At 36.1% G+C, this 19,985-nt stretch overlaps 1 protein-coding gene across 1 annotated transcript in view; it reads left to right on the top strand.

Annotated features, from left to right (window-relative positions):
- The first annotated feature begins 255 nt into the window (after nt 1-255).
- LOC108043928 overlaps nt 256-19,985 on the top strand; it is a 183,806-nt gene continuing 164,076 nt past the window's right edge. The window contains 3 exon segments of the mRNA XM_044459805.1: nt 256-955; nt 958-1,520; nt 17,623-17,661. Of these exon segments, the coding sequence (XP_044315740.1) occupies nt 916-955; nt 958-1,520; nt 17,623-17,661 (642 nt within the window). The 5' untranslated portion in view covers nt 256-915.

The raw sequence follows: 19,985 nt of genomic DNA, 5'->3' as shown, positions 1-19,985 counted from the left end.
TGCAGATGCAGCGGCAACATGTTGCGAGTGGCTGCTGCACTCACACGTGCGCAGTGCTCTCTTTCGGCTCTCTGGCGGCGCCTTTGTTTATGTTGCTGCCAGCCGGTCAGCTGTTCTCTGTTTACCATCCACAAGGTGGAACGAAGGGAAATGTTGCCAGTGTAATCCGGCGCAACATATGTTGCGAGCGTTTTCTCGAATTTCGAACATTTTCAGCGAAGCGGCTCGACTGCAAGGCATTCGACGGTCTATCACTCTGGTCGGCGGTTCGTTCGCCATCTCAAGTGTCGTGTGTGTACCTGTGTGTATCTGTGCGTGCGTCTGTTGCGCACTTGTATCCGAATCGGTGCGGCTTTGTGGATTGTGAAATGGCCAACAGGCGGCACGCGTGCCTCTGAGTTTTCCCCCATCATTTTCTTGAACTTGCTCCAAAAAATTGGTAGGCATTTGGCAATCAATTGTTTGTCTAGCCGATTTCCTCTGCGTCGGTGTGCTTGTATTCTCTTGGCCTCCAATTAAAGCCAAATGATTCACAAAGCGGCTTTTTTCATTCACAAAAAATGCGTGACACACTTTCGGTTAGCTTATGATTTATGCCATGCTTGTCACATTAATAACAACCGAAAAATGTTTTAAGCAAGCTAAGAAAATCTCCTAGATTCTCCGAAAACATTTCCACATTTTTCAAGTGTCGGTTGTAAAGTCTAAAAAAATTACAAAAAGTGTAAAACCATTAATTACAAGACCTCTAATTAATTAAGGCAGTCGCAGCTAATTTGAAATTAATCGAAAAATACTTTAACAAGCACAGTTTGGAAAAGAGGGATCCCAAAAAATAAACGAAAACGAGTGTAAGGAAATTAATTAAAAAGCCGCAATCAATTAAAAGCCTAAGGAATAAAGTAATTAAACAAAATGCAGTTAAATACCCTGCATCTTGCCCTAATTTTTCTAAATTTGCCCTGGCCAATCTCCAGAATAATGGCCGGCAGAAGGTGTTGTCTGATGACTTCGGACCAGAACGTGATAAAAGTTCAGCCAGAACGCAGGAGGATTTGCGGCTGAGACACAAGCAACATCATCTGCGGCAGCAGGAACATCAGATGGCGTGGGAGCAGCAATTGCAACTGCAACTGCAGCAGCATCTGCAAGAAGAGCCGCAGAGCCGACCAGTGCGTCATCATCAGCATAAATCTCAGCCTATGGAGTTGGCTAAGGAGCCCATTAGACAGACAGCGAGTTTCGGCGATGACAAGGCCAAGACTTTGGTTAGGCGCAGATCCCACTACAACGAGTACGAGAACGAAGATCTCGAGTTGCACACCATTCAAACCGGCGATGAGGGGCGCTTCTCCCCGCGGCAATGGCAACAGATCGAAATTGCACATCGGCGGATGAAGGAGCAACATCAATTGCAGTTGCTGGCGGAGCGACAACAGCAGCAACCACTGCTGACAACGACAACGACAACGAAGACGTCGACAACGAAACCCAATGATACCAAATCGGAGGATAATAATGTGAGTGAATCCAATGGGATTCCATTTAATGGGTTAGACACAAAGCAGGAAGTTAGTTGGGGTTCGGTACCAGGAAAGAATTCTGGGGAATTTTGACATGCTTTCGGCATAAATTAAATCTTAGAAATCTATTCACATTTTCGGAAATATCTATGGCTATGATTATTTATTTATTAATACGTAAATATTTATTGGTTTTGCAATCTTATTAAAGGATAGAAAATCATTTGCTGCTTATCAAAGTTGTAAATATTTCGTTAATTTTTGAATATGGTCTTAAGCTGAATTAAAAATAAATATTATGTAAAATTGTTCAAAATCAGAATAGATGCATACTTGGTCTTGATTTTAAGAATTTTAATTAGTCGAATAAATTGGTATACATAATGTATTATAATATTTTTATTATATAGGGCATAGGTAAATTGAAAGTCTAGAAAAATGTTGTCTATTAAATTAACATGTATTCTGTTCAGTTTAAAAACAAAAGACCCTTATTGCTCCTAATTGTATCTGGTAAACTTTTTTTTTAGGAAATATGAAGTACTACCACTAACTGAATTAACTAATATGTGTTTCTAATAAAATGAGAAATAGTTACAATATCATATGAAAAGGTGGAAATTTCCATATTGTTATTCACCTAAGCATCGAGCTTGCAATAAAAGAACAGAACGGATTTATTTATAATAAATTAATTGACAGCAACTTTCAACATCAAAGAACTTGAAATGGGCTTATTCTATCCCCTGGTTTTTTTATGTAATGTTTTTATGCATTTTTATAAAAAAAGGTTTAATAGGATGAAAAATAGTTGCAAGAGCATTTGAAAAGGTGGACATTTCCATATTATTATTCACCTAAGCATCAAGCTTGCAATAAAAAAACAGAACGGATTTATTTATAATAAATTAATTGACAGCAACGTTCAACGTCAATCAGCTTGAAATGGGCAAATTCTAGCATCTGTTTTCTATGTAATTTTATTATGCATGTAAAACACGCATTTCTGTGTAATTTGATTACTGCAAAGTGCAATAGGTGGATACGCTTAAATCGTGTAGCTTAAAGACTAATAATGAGCCCACATTCGAAATAGTTTGGATTTAGTCAAAAGGGTTGCACTTTTTATTTCTACTAGAGAACACTGATTCCGATTCCTCGCCCTCATTACATTTATTTGGTGCCAGCAGAATTTGCCACTTGGCATACAAATTAATTTGTTTTAATTGTGGCTGCTCGGCACGTTCCATTCAGATCTCTTGAAGCCGATTAGGCTGTTTTTTGTTATTATTAATTGCCTGGATAATTGTTCAGATTCAATTGGAATTTATGAGATCAAACGTTGCTGCAATGCAAAGTTTACAAAATAAATGGGTATTTGTTGAAAAATGCCGATCTTCTCCTTACCTCTCAGTATTATTCTTTTTTAAACTATATATTTAAACTATTACTTAATAAAGCGGCTTTTAAATTATTGCCATTTACAGAACTTGTGCTGGCTCCAACATGTTGCTCTGGTTGTTCAAGAAGATTTTAAAATATTTGTGAACTGATTTTTTTTACCTAACGTTAAACGAATAACAATAATATATATATATTACGGATATCACAAGTTGTAAAGCTTAGCATTAAAACTAAATGTATATATAAATGTCGATATACGAAGATAATAAATGGTTGATTCATTTTCATAAATACTTACATGCCATTATAAATTAAACAGAATACACTTCGCTAGTTTGGGCTGTAAATCATAGTAATCCCTTAACTGAACAAAGAACAACTGGATTCCATAATTAAGTCACAGTTTTGCAGAGATGTACTATGAAAATAATTAGCGTATTATTTAGTATTTATTGATTTTTTATTCGCTTAGCGTCAACATTAAAATTTACTTCAGGATTTCCTCTGCAGTTTTAACGATGTGCTAACTCACATTTAGGGCATAAACAATTATTGAATCTAATTATAAAAGCGAGTGTGGGACTCCTCTTATCTTGGATTTCTCTCCCAAGCGCGTATATATAATCTTCCCGACTTCACTCCCTCTTCTATATATATTTTCTCAATTTTCTTATGTTTTCCCACCCACTTTTATTTGGCGCCTTGGTCTTGAACATGCAGCAGTCAGTTTTATTTGCTTTTCAAATCGATTCCCAACACTTTCACTTCGCCGAAGTATTCTCCATTTCCCTGGCCTTTTTCCTTTCCCCTTGGCTTTTCCTGTGTGGTTGCTGCAACTTTTGCAATCAGTCTATTAACTCGAATTCGTTCTGCCTCACCGACGGCCATCACCCCACCCCACCCCACCCACAGCCCACCCCCCGAACTTTCCCACCACACCATCTATTTTCTCGGGCGCCACTTCAAACATTTTGGCGGGCGTAAACAAACGCAGCTGCAGCTTCTGTGGGGAAAATTGAAGGCACTGCCTCTTGCACATTCAATTAATTCAAAGCATTAAAACAATTAAGCGCTTGTGGCTTCATTGACTTGTCCCCCCTTTGCCACGCCCCTGTTTGCCAAAAGCCGCCCCGCACTCGCCCCTTTCCCTGCACTTTGTGACCCAATTTTCACACAAATTAGTGGAGCTAATTTTTAATAATAATTTTTTTTTGGTTCAGCCACTTTACTCGGCATTTTTCATAATTTCCTCTAGCAGTGTTTTTGCCTCCGCAATATTTTATTTTTAGGAAATTTATTATGTGGCAACCCCTCCTCAGAGGAACACTTCTTGGGACGACAAGTGCAATTGAAATAAACATGGAAACGCAAGGAAAAGCTGCTCTAATTTTTAAGGAAAGATAAACAATTTCAGAGAGCGGGTGAATATCGAATTGGAGTAGGTGGATTACCACCCCATTGGAATCATTTTTTAAAACTGGGATTTCCACAGATTCCCTTGCGCCATGCGTTTCAACTCATTTGCACCTAATTGTCATGCAAATGAGAGCGAGAAAGAGGAGAGGAAAAAGCAATAGAAAATGGAAATGTAAAAGTAAAATAGAAACAAATAAAAAATCGTCAGCCAAACGAATTTAAAAATTCTCATAAGATGTGGTTACTATCTTAAATGTGCTAAATAAAGAGGTGCTCTAAAAACTCTTTCCAGGTCCTTCCATTCGTTTTTCTTGTGTCAATCTGCATTTTTGTATCATAATTATACCGTTCCACTCCTGTGTCAAGATCAAGAACACCTCCTGTTTAATCTAATTAGTTAGCTTTACAAGTCATTTTATTGCGTGAAATATATAATTTTATATATAGCATTTGTTTCCAACTTTACCATCCATCATTTTTGAATGGAAAAGTTTAGCATCTCCCCTTTCTTTCCTTTTGAGGGAAAACATCCTATTGTAGTCCTGCTAATTCTTTGTCACCTTAAACACAACAAAGAACCCCCCTCCAGGGATCGCTTCGTTTCTGCCTGCATTTTGCCTTTTGTTAAATAGTCGGCTTGTTTTTTGCGGCGCCTCATTTTGCACATTTTCCCAGTTTTCCCCATTTACTTCCCCATTGTGTTGTGCCCAGCTTTTCAGCAACTAAACAAAGCGAGAACTCGCATTTTCTACCCCCATCCCCTATATACGCATTTCCCCAACTCGTTTTCCCTTCTCGCATGGCACTTTTTTCGCACAAGCTTTTCCTTAGCAACGAATTTTTTTATTTATGCAGTCCGTTTTACCTCAAAAAATATTTTTTCCTATTTCGTTGCTGCTTTCTTCTTAGTTTTTTCTACGGTTCCTCACCCAAATTTTGTGTTAGCATTGTAAATTGCATTTGTTTTTCGGTCTCGCTCTTTTCTCCTTTTTTTGGATCATTCTTTTTTGCGTCTACAGCAGCCTGCATATTTTCCTATTTATTTCAACAAATTTCAGTTCGCCCTTACACTGTAAAAATAAATGTCTACAATATGTAAATACACTAATAAATATATATCATATCATTAACCTGAAAGCCGAAGGCCTTGTTGCCAGCGCTTTAGCAACTAAGTTAGTCTAGTTTTGCAAACTTCTCTATATTTAATAATAAATAAATAAATAAATAGATGTCTACTGGTATTTTAAGAATGATTATTGGATAAAGTTATCTGCCAAATGAGGTCCAGTTTAAATATTTAATTTCATGCTGCTGTTTTCCAATTGCTTAATATTATAATAATATTCTAGTTGGAGTAATTCTTATCATTTTTAGGCATTAATATAAAATTTATTTTATTTCCTATTTCCTTTCTTTTACCCACTGTTATATTTGTCTTTTGGTTGTATATCGTTATTTGCATTTAGTCAACACTGCCCGCTTCTTTTCGCTTCCACTCATTTCCCCTTTTACCCTCTAGTGTCCCTCGTGTCGCTTTAAGCGCTTTTATTACCCGCAATTTGCGCGTTTTCACTTTTAGTTTTAATTAACTAAAAATTTGTGTGACGGCCACGCCCACCGCCCACCACCCACAGCCAACCGACCCATCGTTTTCGCACAAAAATTGGCCTGCGGCCTTAGCAACTTACCCAAATCCCTCCGACTCCGCTTTTCTTTTCTGATTTTATATTTTTCTTGTTTCGTGCTTGGGCATGAGCAGAATTAAATTTTTGCTTTCCGCTGTTTTATTTTCTGTCCTCGTTTTTTATTTGAGCTATTTTACTCATTGCGCTCACTTTGAATTTAATTTGTGTTTATGTTTTCCACACAATCTTTATGCCATATTCTGTTAGTTTATTTTCTGCACGAATTTGTGTATATATATGTGTATATAATCCAAAAGGTTTGCACACAATTTTAATTATTTGCCAGTCGAGGAGGGGAAGTCCTGTTCAGCTGAGTTGCTTGTATTTATTGTGGAGAAGCTTTAAAAAGTCTTGCCTAAGGGAGTCTGCCTCACTTTGCATTTCTCTTTTTGGTTGTTCTTTGTTTTATATAAACGTACTGAGGCCAAGGATGGCCAAAACGTTGCACTGCTGTTGGTCATAATGCAAAAGTTTTGGCTTTTACTGAAAACCATCCACTATATTTGGATTTTAAAACTGACAATCTCTATTGTTGTGGCATTTATAAGACTACCTAATAAAATGTTTAAAAATCAAATATTGTTTCAAAAAAAATGTATATACTTGGTTATGAATGGGCATGACATTTTCGAAATTAGATAAAACAAAAAACCCTTGCAGTTATTACAAAACGACTACATTTCAATTACACTAAAAACAATAAAGCTTTGTCGATTTCGCGCTGCATTTTGCCATCGTTTCTATGGCAGCTATATGATATCGTTGTCCGATTTTGACAAAACGAAAAGCCTTATTCTAATATAGTAAATAATTACTATATCTCAACGGAAGCAAAATAAATCTTTTTTTCCTTGTTATTTATTTTAATTTTCTGATTTTTCTATAGGAGCTATATAATATAGTTTTCTGATTTTAAATTAATTAAAACCATAATTCCATAATCCCAAAGAACAAAAATTAAAAACAACAAAGTTCTACTTTTTAAAATATTTATATTTAAATTTTAGTTTTATATGGGACTCCTGAGTGAGTAAACAAATATCATGAAAAAGGGCATTTGGAAAATAAAAATGTTTGTTTAATATTGTTGATAATATTGTTTAAAATAAATATAAATAATTGTTGTCTAGTTGTTTGTTGTTTAATTAAAAAACCATTTTTATTTGAAAAAATTAAATTTAAAATTAGCTCCCAAAATATTTATAAACATTTTCAGTTTTAAGACTGAATTTAACGAACTATAGCTGTACCCCTACACATATTTTTTACTATCTGCCATACACACAAAGTTCATTGTTGTCTTGTCGCTTTTATTTAACCTGACTTTCAGACACTTTGGCAAGAAAACAACAGTCAAGTATAGCTATATATCTCCCTCCGCTTGGCTTTTGTTCTGCAAACTAATTAAACATTGGAACGGGCCAGCCAAAGAATCCAATCCCCTCCTTTGAGTACATACCACTATTAATTTATTTTAAATCGTCTTTCTTTTTGTTCTCGTTTTTACACTGCTTTCTGGTACTCCAGTTACTGGGTGCCCGTCTGATTTTCCTGGGACTTTTGGTGATTAATGACTCCTCTGAATCGGAGGTAACTTCGTTTTGATTGCCTTGTCGAATTTGAGCGGCACCACTGACACATCATTTGTATGGAGCTGTTTTGTTTAGCCGACAATATCAATACACGCCCCGTAAAATTCCGTCCGTGCGATTGGCTTTTCAATTTTCCCCGAAAGATGTAGTGTATACTTTTCTTTTCCGTCTTTTACCGGAATGGGCCATTAATCAAGGCGAAGTCGCCTCAAATGTTGGAGTTTTCGGCTGTGTGGTCTTGACGTTACCAACTTGCTTTGTAGGCCTTTCTTTGCTTTCTTTGGCAACAAACTCACACAAATTGGTCCCCGCCCCAATTGATTTGTGTGTACACATACAACATCATTGTTGTATAAATAATTGTATAATTGTTTGATTAAATACGGCAAGTGCTCGTCTTCAAAAACAGAATAAAGGACTTACAAATTGAGAATAAACAATAATAAAATGTGGATCGAAATCAACAAAGACGTTTTCATTATTTACAAAATAGTTTTATTGTTAACAAGAAAGGTCTGGTTAGCCACAACTAATATATCGCTGTATCTTATTGTATCTTTTTTTTCGATATTAAAGGACTTACTATTATGCAGAATATAGTAATATAAATTGATTTATCAAATTTTATAAATAGGTACCGGCATAATATTTTTATTTTTTTAACTTTTATTTAAAAAGATTTAAAATTAACTAATTATGCGAAAAAGAAAAACAATTATTGGGCTTATAAATTTTAATTTAATCAAAAGCAGACAAACTTCTGTTATGTTTTTGTCATAAAATAGCTTATTGTAACTGCAGTTTTGATTTTGGTTTCTGCCGGTACTTCTCCAAAATAGCTAATATCTATTTTGGTTTCCCTGGCCTCGCTCGACTTTGCCCATAATACGACTTAAATATTTGGAGTAAAATATAATTTATATCTTCAATAATTTTATTTCAATTATACATTCATCTCTTCTGCGCATTTTAAGTATAAACACAAAGGAGCGAAGTGTAACATAGAAATTATTTATAGCTCACAGTTATTCACTGTATTGAGTTAAAAATCGTATATTTCCAGTAAAATTAGAAGTCAATGACCAAGATAAGTTTCCCAGAACTCGAGATAAAAAAAGGCATGAAGCAGGCAAAAAATGCAAAAAAAGTTTATAGTCATTTCCTTAATCAAAAAGGCTCACTTAACCAAAAAACAAACTTTTCTTACTTTTAAGCAAATTGTCTATTTAATTTGTGAACCATTGAAATAATTGATTTGCTCGTTACATTAATGCCAAGCTATTTTTTTTTTACTTTTTGCATCATCAGTAGAAGCTATGTTAAGACCTGTTAAGGGTCAAAATGGAAGACCGAAACTTCAAAAAGGTTTTTAAAATAAGTTAAGGTGTGACAAGGTGGAAGTTAACCCTAATTTTAACAAAAGTAAAGATTTGTTTTAACCAAAAAAAACTATTTTAATGCTTTTGTTAGGCTTAACGTAATTGTTTAAAGCTGTTCAGAGAAGGCTTGCTTAAAAACGTGGACTTAATGTTCTGCCCGAGGTTAGATTTCTCCAGAACGTTATTACATAAAATAAATCTATCTACCATGTTTTTATTTATAGTGAAGAAAGAAAATGTTTTTTGTTCAGATGGAGAAAATATGAATAACCTGTGTTGCATTGTTTTGTTTGGTTTACCTTAGTCGGTGAATTTCACCTTGAATCAAGCATATTCCCTGTGCATCGACTTGAGTTCATCGCCCCGAATTCCACTTGCTTCCCTTTATATTTCCAAAACCATGCATTCACGTTACTGCACCAGTTGTTTCCAAGTGCAAGTGGCACTTTTTACTTGCAATTAACACTTGTAAACAATTGTACAGCTCTAGAACTTATAAACAAAGCGATTGACCGAATAAACAACCGGAAGAAGAAATCCTATCTATTTATCGAAATAAACAACTTAAATGATTGAGGATGAACAAAAAGGTAAAACAAAAATAAAGGAAAAAATTCACCCTGAAAATGTATAAAAAAATCGTTTGTCAAGCCACTAAATATGCCCAGCTAACGATTGCTCTTCAAATGTTCCAACTGAGTGCAAATGTCTCAATCGCCGAGCAAAAGTTAATGAAGCCTAACAATGCGCTTGTTGGGCAACCAAATGAAGCCAATCCGAAAATCGAGACATCATTCATCGTCGAGGGTTTTCCGATTCTTCTGCTTGAGGGGACAAATTACAGAAAGAAATTCAAAGAATTTTATGCGAAAAAGGTAGCTGAGTTGAAAAATAATATTATTAAAGGGATTAGGCAAACGAGTTGCGTAGCATAAAGTGATGAAAGTAACAAAAAAAGTGGGAGCATTTAGGGATAAATTTCCTTTCTCTTTGAAATTTGTTTTATTAATTCGTTTGATTTGAAATATGCTATTTCGGTATTCACTGTAGTTTATAAAATAAAGGAGACCGGGCAGGACAATATGACTGATTTTTAAACTAATGGAAAACATTTTAAATGATTTTTTTTAAAACGATTGCCGCGTTTGTGAAACCAATATTTTCTATTAATTAGTAACAAACAATAAAACCAAAACATAGAATAAAATTCAGAATGCATCTCTCAGGAGTTCCAAATTAAAAATGATTTTGTCGACATATCGTACATATGAATACATATTTGTAATATATTGTAAAATCTTTGCTTAAACTTGATCATTAGTAATATTTCTCTTTAAAAATCGGGGTTAAGAGTGATTTAATATTTCAAATATTTCATAAGCTAAATGGCTGGTATAACAGATGAGTAATTTTCTATTTAGAATACATATAATTTATTTAGGAGGCAGAACCACGACACAGTTGGTACCACAAAAATAGGATTTCCCTAAATTAATTCACTCCGCCCTGCTTGTAATAACCATAACCCTTTCTCCCCGATTACCCCGACTAAACCCAACTATGCGGTGACAAGTTGCCCTCTTCATAATTCCATTGGACTTGGTTATTGAATTTCTGGGGAAATTTAATTGACTGCCGAGAAGCGACAAAAACAAGAAATAAGAATTGAAGCCCTCGTCAAATCTTTCGACTGACATAAACTGATTGAATATGCGGGCGGTCGAAAGAGAAAGGGAGAGAGTGGGAAACAATGTTTGAGCTGCCAACGGCGATTTACAGATTGCATCCGAGAGATACACAGATACTCGGATGCCCGAATAAATGGGGAGCGAGGCCCCTACAGAGGCAATTGCCAAGTGCACACGCATTGAGTCATTCGGTCGGGCATTTCAGCAGTCATTTCGCCAGTCGGGCGTTTAGTCAGCCGCACAAAGTTGCCTTCTAACGAACCAAGAACGCACTGCAAGATACTTTCGTATGCAGTGCAGCTAACTGAATTTATGTCTGCTGCAAAAAGCGAAACAGATAGTGATCCACGAGATGACTAACTGACAGCCCGTTGATGGGTGGCCTGCTCTGAACTCTCCACCACATGTTGACTTCTTGTCTTGTTTCTGTCAGATAAACTTGTTATTTTGCTTCATGCATTTTTTCCTACTTTTGCTCTCGGCGCCTAGTCGTGTTTTTAATTCTCAGCTTAATTAAATCATCGGGCCAAGCCTCCTCTAATAAATTATCATCCACCCCGCAGCAACTTCTGGGTCATACTTTGGCCAAATTTATGACGGCTTCGTTTCTGACTTGTGCTAAGTAGAAGCAACCATAAATTTGGAGCAGACTTCAGCGTGCCTCAAGCAGGTTGAGTTCAAGTTGGAGTTTGCAACTCGAATCGCCAAAGTGGCTGAGTGGATTTCGTTAAGGGGTGAAGTTACCCATAAATGTCAGAGAATGCCCGTAAAGTTCAAAATCTGTGGGGTGTAAATTAAATGGGTTGGAAGTACGCGAAATCAATACACAATATACGCAGATAAAGTAATAAATAACAAGCCTTTGAGCAAAATTTTTAAAAAATATTTGGCCCTTATAAAAAAATGTTAACATAATTTCAACATAATTTAATTATCAACCACTTTCACTCTGAAAGCCGAACCCTATTCTATTGGCTTAAACTCCAAATCGGTTTACAGCTCTATCAAATTTCATATCTTTCGAGATCTTTGACCCATTTTCCCAACCCATTTTGAGCTCCATAAAAACATTCATATCCACAACTATTACTTATCTAGTAAACGGCCATAAAAACCCTTACTTTCATGCTTAGCCACAGAAGTCAAACGATCGCATAAAAAATGTGAAATAATAGAAAATGTCAACTAGTGTTGTGACCCGAAGGGAAAATTGTTTTTATTATCGCTAGTAAAATATAAATATAATTGTTTGGCCATTAATGGCATATAAAAGATTATAGGTTTTGTTCTCCTGAATGCCAATGGTCAGCGTGCGTGTTTCATGTGATGGTCGACCACAAATTGCTTAATTGGGTCTGAAAGGGGCAGATTCGAGAGGGAATGGGAGTGGCTTGCTGGCTTTTGAGTGCCACCGTGAGCCATCAAATGCTGACAACTTGAAGTGTGTCACACACAGTGTCTTCAAACAAATTGTCTCCCTCCGTTTCTGCTCTGGCAAAGACTTTTCCCGATTTTCCCTCGTTGCGTGTCTCTAATGGAAATCCCCTCTGTTTTTGAGGCGCCACGTTAGCTTACACTCAAAAAAACGTTTTGATTTACAATACTTTTATACTGAACTTCAGATACGTAACCTTATATAACCGCACGTTATATCTTTTTACATAAATACATTTTAAATAAATAAATTACATAAATTTTTAAACTGATCTTTAATATTGAACTTTTAATACTCCAGAAATATTTGTGAGTGTGGATAAAGTGCATTTGACATAAGCCAAGTGCAGGTCTCACTCCTTCTAATTGATCAAAGGAGTGGCAGCAAGGGGACAGAGTTCGGAGTTCGTTCTTCGGTTTATGGTGATGAGTTCAGTGTCGATATGTGGAGGTCAGCAATTCAAATGATTATGAACTCCAAGGGGATGACCATGTTTCGAGCGGGATATCATTGACTTTTGATTTGATAATAATAGGGTGGGAATAAAAAAGGTCGACATCTGGGCTTATTGCGTGCTGCTGTCATTAAAGTGATCTTTTGGGAAGATGTTAAAGAACGTAATAAAATGGAGAGGCCTTCATTATTATTATTATTATTCGTTGAAGAAAATATATTTGCATATATATTCCTAGTTCTTGGCCTTGCAAAGTTAGTTTGTTATTTTTTGATAACATTTTTATGTATTTTTCTATCTTCCAACTTCAGATATTGACCAAAAACTGAACTTTAAATACAAAACAAAGGTACTTTACTGATGATACACCACTGACTGTGCTTTTATCTTGCTACATTCGTTATGCTGGGAGATTTCATGCTTTTTTTTGTTCAAGGGTTTTACAAATTCAATATAAACAAACAAAAGTCGAATCTTAAAGTGTCATTTGCAGCACTTGTCACAAACTCGAGTTGAACACAAGTACTTATAATCAATAAAAGCGTAATCCAAAATGAAATCGAACGGTGAGTGGGCACTGAAAAGGTTATGCACTCGTCAGATACATTTTGAAATAGATCCAATGGAAACGGAAAGTGGGCGTTGCTAATTAGTGTTTGTCCGTTTTACCTTCCGTTTTGGAAGGGAAATTAAGCAACACAATGGAAATATTCAATGTTGTGGTTTCGATGTAATTTCCCCTTGTTTTAGTGCAGCACTGTTTATAAATAGGTTTAAAAAGTGATTTGATTAGTGGAACCCCAAACAAAGGAATGGAAAATACATTTTAAGGATTTGTAATTGTAATAATTATTGTATAGCAAAGCTAGTACAAAGAATTAAAGTAAATTATGTTTCCTACAACAAATTAATTGCTTTGTTTTCTTTAAAGAATTCTAATTTAATGCTTATAATTTATGATTTTCTTCTTAAAAGTAAAGTAAATTACTTGTTTCAATTGTATTAGGCTTTGTTATGGCTATCAGGACTCCGAATTTTTCTCTCAATTCGAATTCAAGACATCCGCAATTTTAACCTCATTTCTGCTGGACTTTATTCAGACTTCAACATTGATTTAGTTGGATTTTCGCCCGGTTGCCATCCTGATTCACTTTTCCTTTTTGCAAGTTCGAGTATCTCGAGTGCATCAACAATTCCCAACATGATTCCTGTTTGTTGTACAGTTGTACACACACCGACTAAGTCAAAATCGAAAAATGGATAAAAAGTGCTGGCGAAAGAAAAAACTTGTTCAAGCTCTGTCATTGACAAGCGGAGAGTGCAACGTGCAATGACAACGAGAACATAAAAAGTATCAAGAGCTCCGTCGAACTGTTGAACTTTTACCACGCCCACCGCCCCACTCGACTGCCTACCAATGTGAAAGAGGCGGCCTTCCTTGATGGCTAAAACAGAGAGGGCGAGCACTTTAAATAAGAACCGGAGAAAGAGACGGACAATTGGGCTCAGAAAGAGACGGAGTGCCCAGACCGAATGCCATTAAAGTGATCTATGAGCTTGTTGAAGTTGCCAGTATTGAAAGCGTGAATAAAGATTGCTGCCCAACACAACATAAATTAAAAGAACACAGTGCGCTGTAAAGGGACTTACCTCGAGTTGAAGCTACAATATTTAAGGTTATACATTTTGATGGCTTCCTAATATTAAAATTATCATATTTTCATAACATTATTATAATTTGTTTTTTTGAACCTCGAACTTATTATTATGGCCGCATAATAATAAGAAATTTATATTGTATGTATTGTACTAGTTTCCCTACCATTTCTTGTTGAGATATTATCAAAATAAGAGGTAGCAGTAATTCTTACGAGAAAAATATCCTAACAATGTTCTATACATATTTTCAAAGTTTTGTGGATTCCCTCAATTGACTTGACATATTTAACAACTATATTTTAATGAAACTACATTTCGTTCCTTGCCTAATATTAATTTAAAACACACTAATCTTTGGTGACTTAGTGAAAATAGCTTCTATCAGTTGCACTTTCCTTCGGAAGCTCCGACAAACATTCAGCTAATCAGCTGGGCGCTCATTTGCATCCACATTCCCCAAAACACACTTGCCTTTTGCTTATCATCATCGTTTATAAAATTGTCACGCTTCTGACGACGCACACAAACAATGAAGACATGAAAAAACGCTGGTAACGCCTTTCAAAATGATGCCATAAATTCACAAAATTATGACACGAAAAATAAAACTCACGCCAAACAAAAAACAACGGAGGAAAAAAGTCATTATCAATTACGCCACTTAATTATTTTTATTGGAGCATAAAATGCTCCATTTCTCGTTAAAGCGACACGCTCACAGAGCGGATTCTCACTGGCTCTCTCTCCGATTCTGCCACCCTTCCCCTTCCCGCTGACACCACCCCCTCTTTTCACCATTTCTCTGCCTTTGTCACACATGTGTGAATGATGTGCTAATTGTCGCGTGCCCACATCTCTTTTAGTGAAGCGGGGGGGGTGGGGCATTTCCCTGGCTGGAATTCGGATCCTATTCTGGTTCCCCTAGAGAAAAATAAGGAATGGGAGAGAAGTAGGGTGTTCACTAGACGGCTTGTAATGGCTGTGACACTTTTGCATAATTCGTTTGGTGTGAAGGGAATAATTGAATGTGATTTTGGGGCTTGGCACCCGCAAAAAAACTGGAGGCGTTGCCAGACACGCACTTTCTAAACGGTTTTTTAAAATTGAAGAAAACATTATTCAACAGTTGACACCAATGACTCCTAAATTGAAGGAATCATTTTCAGAAAAAAATTGTGGGTACGCGTTGGAGTCACTCAATCCAAAGATTAGGAAGTCAAATTTTAAATAATTACAGGTAAAAAAGTTTTGAGCTGATAAAATATTTGTATATGAGACATTTGGAAAAGAAAAACGCAGAAAATTTCGAAAAATAGTTTTCGTTTTACTTAACAGCCTATAAAGCATTACAAAATAGCCACAAAACCAAGCTAAACAACTATGGAGCTTAATCTCAAGTAAAAACAATTCAGCTAGGAAAAAAATCTGCTGTGCAATTAGCGAAATCAACTATTTTTGTTCATTTGATAGTTGTCCAATTGTCTAGGATTTTTTGCTAGTTGCTTCGCGAATGTCTGAGCAATTAAAACTCATTTAGCAGGAAAACCCAAGCTTAAATTGAAGCGGCATGTGTTAGTGGCGTTTATAGCGTATTAATTGACTTTTTTGTTGATTGAAAACTATTTTTAATTGTGCACTGTGGCAATCTCTTCTTTGCACTAATTAAATTAAGGCATGGCTGCAGACCACCCACGGAAAAATTCATTTTTTGTGTTTAAAAAAGGAGATTAAACGCTTGGGTGAAAGTTGCACAGGAGCAACAAATAAAATACATACATTTGACCTGACAGCTTATGCCAATTTCAAAGACTTTTGCGGGGTGATCGGAAGGCCATTTTACTTTCATAAGACTAAAATTCATAAATTAGAGATGACATGATACGATACTATCGGTAGTACAAACTGAGAAAAAACTATAAATGCTTTCTTAAAACATTACGTTTACTATAGCTGGAACTGAAAAGTTGAACAAAAATCAGTTTCAGCTTATTAACGATATAAAAATCGGTATATCTGATTGATCTATCATTTATCACCTAGATCCTCCCAGCAATATTGTTGCTAAGATACTAAACACCCCAGTGACTCAACAAGTTGCAGGTTGCTGCAATAGCGCACACGCAACAATAAAAGAAGACAGTCAAGTTAGAGAAAGAAAGAGACGGGAAACAAGGCACACCCACATTTGATTTGGGTTTCTGCAATGTTTGAGTACGAGGTGATTATGGTTATATGGAGATTCGTATGGAAAAAAACATATGATGGGAAAACCTTAGGCGGCAGTGTCTTTTGTAAACTTAAACAAAACTATGGGTTATCGGTGCAGGTTGAGTAGAATTTGAGTTATAATGGAAATATAATGGAATATTTGTCACTGTTGAGTGTTTTTATAGTATTTAATAATAAAAAAAGCTTTCCCTTTTTATCAAATCGAAATCACTACAATGAACATAAACTCTTTAAAGAAATATTATCACTATTGCGAATGCAATTTTGACAAACCGTTTTAAAATGTTCTGCTAAGGCAATTTAAAATACCCTTATGTTTGTTAATGATTGTTCTTACTTCTTTGAGCAGAAAATAAATTTTTAATTTTTTAATTTATCAAATGATTATCTTCTAATAGATTTCCGATCGCAGCTTTCGAATTGCGATCTGAAAAAATTAACACCTAAGTTCAAAAAATTACGACATTCCTTAGCGACATGGCCAGGTACAACTATTTGACTTCAAAGTATTTATTTCTAAACAGTTTTAAAATTTTCTTTGAGATATCAGCGAAAGAGAATTCTACCTCATTTCCCATAAAAATGTATTTTTAAAGAAATGTTGCATAGGAGTATTTAGTGAAAGATCTTCATCAGTAGTCCCTGACTCATCAAATTTTTGCGGAATCAAAGGTGAGGTGAATTCTGTGTCACCCCTGCTTAATTAAATAGCCGTTATCAAACAACTATTTTGTAAATATTTATACATTTACCTTATATTTGTTTTATACACATTCTGCTCTGATAAATAGAGTTCCTATTATGACTTTGTAATTGGCCTTTCCACGTGCTTTCCGAACTCACACTCCTGCTACCAATTTTGATTTAATGTAAGCAACACACTCCCCGATATCTCGGCGCTTGTTAGCCAACTCGGTTTTGTCTTCGGGCTTAACTACTGGCAGTAACTTTTTTATGCTCTCCTAAAAAGAGTGGAAACTTTGGCCAGGCCAAATGACTGAATGGCTGAATGGCTGCCTCACATTAGCAAGTGGCAGAAATGTTACAGAACTCCGGCTCAGACAATTGCAACTTTGTTTCGATCCGCCCACGGACAAACATCTGAACCGAACTCAAGTGCAACTGAAATAATTTTTCTTCTTCCTCTTTTCGTTGCAGGTAAGTGCGGCTAAGACATTAGAAGACAACGGCGACCAAGTAAGTACCGCCACCAACATAAAACCCTCCCACATGGCGGTTTTCTTGTAGACAGTTGCGGTCAAAATAATAGCGGATACACCAGCAATTTGTATAATGGAAACGTTTCATTGAACACAATGCGCCTAAAAGCAAAGAAACCGGCGGTCTTTTGACCCTAAACCTAGAATCCGCTTTTAGTAATATTAAAATAATATTTCAGAATTTAAAAAATGAATGTGTCTGGGGCCTTATGTTTTTTTTTTTTTGGTTTAACATATAGATTTAATAAACGTCGATCAACCAACTAAATGAGGGGTTTAATGCGAATGCGCTTAATGCAACAGAGGTTTGCTTGTATTGTAATTTTTCGATCGTTTTTATGGCAGCAATATGATATAGGTAGTACTGCTTCGATATTTGAGAAAATTACGAGAGAATTGATCATATGTTGAATGTAACTATTGCGTTTTGTAACGGCTTTATCACATTTATTTCTTCACAGCACCGCACATTTTGATTTCATTTTTGTATATCATTTTACACTTATATGTGTATATTATACATTTAATTTACTAGTTGTTAGGATGTCGTTCAAAAAAATTTTTTAATAAATGAAAATTGTTAGGCACTGCTAAGCGTGCCCATTTTTATAAGAGTGCCTAGTCAATGCCTGTCGATTTGTCATGTAAAATATAGACACGCAAATTGAACTGAAACCACACCGAAACCGCATCGCAACCACTCCTGACAATCGCCGGCACTTCCGTTGCATTGAACTTGCCTCATGCATATACGCCCCCATCATCACGGCGATCGTCTATGTGCACATAAATTGTAAATGCATCTGTTGAGTCCCGGGTGGATGACCTGCAAACGATTCCGATTCCGAACAATTACAATAGGCGTCTTGCTTAACGATCGTGACCAATTTGTTGGTCAACCATCAACAGCAACGATCGACAACCAGATCCCAATCCCCATCTCCCACTGCATCTGCAATCGCTTTGCAAATATTTACACACTGAATAGAGAACGGATCTCTATTTGAACAGAGTCGCACCCACCAAAGACCTGTCCATCAATTCGATGTGCGCCATGCCGATGCAAAGTCTGTGCTTTGAATATTCAATTAAAAACTGGCGTCGACTGCCGCCGACTGCCATGCAAAATCATCGGAAAATGAGGGGAGAAATCTATGGGGAAGATTTGAATGCCCTCGAACATGAATTCTTAGTCACAGTGCTCATATAAATAAAGAAGAATGAGGCTTGAGTTTTGGAAACTTCGAGTTAAATTTCTAATAGTAAATAATACTACTTTAAGTTGGGGAAGTTTGGGTTTTAGAAGATCAAATGTAAATACAATTTTAAATGATATTCATAAATATTCGTCATACAAAGAGTATTCTTTTTTCAAAGTTATTAATCATCCATGTTCTTTTAAAGTTTTTGAAACGAGTTACAAATGGTTCTGTAAAATGCCCATATGTTTATACATTAGTGACTATAAGTTCCAAACAAACAAAGCAAGACTTCCGCTCTCCATCACCGAATCCGATTCAATTCAAGACTTGCGTTCGACCCACTTCCATGTAGGGTATAAAGCCCGACCGATTCATTTCCATATATAGCTCTTGGCGCTGGAAAAGAAAACGTGACTTGTCTGGCTCCCGTCTGCCGACAGTCTGACAGTCTGAATCATTTGCCGCGAACTTACTTTAATTGAAACGTTGGCTCGCGAACTTGACGCTGATTTGACTGGCGAATGTCTTTGGGCCTCCATGGCCATATCCCACGATTACTACATTACTTACATTACTTACCCTGTGACCCACATCTATTTAGAGGAAGCCTGGACGAGATGGGTTCGGGAAATGGGAAATGGGAAAAAGGGCCATGTTGGACTACAATTTATGACTTTCATTTGTGTTTTTCTCGCACAAATCACGAATGCGCCACAACGACACCCGCAGCAAATAAAATAAATTGAAATGTGGGTCAATGTTTGTGTTGTTGTGGCTTTGTTTTTCCTAGAGGGATTCACCCAAATGACCCGTCAACAAACCACACTGAACCTAAATACGTATAGATAGCAGTAAATGTCATTTATTTGTCCCGCAAAAAAAAACCAAAGCCCGTCGAAACAATCGGATTTTATTGTTCATATGCATATGCACATAGGTCTGACACTAAATGCGCACAAAAAAAACCATTTAAGTATCAGCGAAAATATTTGAAACAAATATTAAAATGTCCTCCGAACATCAAATTCAATTTGCGATCCGCAAAAACCTCGTAACGGCTTTCAATTGTTTGGATTTGCTTTTATAAATGTTATGCAGA

This window comes from Drosophila rhopaloa, unplaced genomic scaffold (assembly GCF_018152115.1).
Source record: "Drosophila rhopaloa isolate 14029-0021.01 unplaced genomic scaffold, ASM1815211v1 contig_2, whole genome shotgun sequence".
Taxonomy (NCBI): domain Eukaryota; kingdom Metazoa; phylum Arthropoda; class Insecta; order Diptera; family Drosophilidae; genus Drosophila; species Drosophila rhopaloa.
Note: the sequence above shows the minus strand (reverse complement) of the source record. Positions and strands in the feature narration are given on the sequence as shown.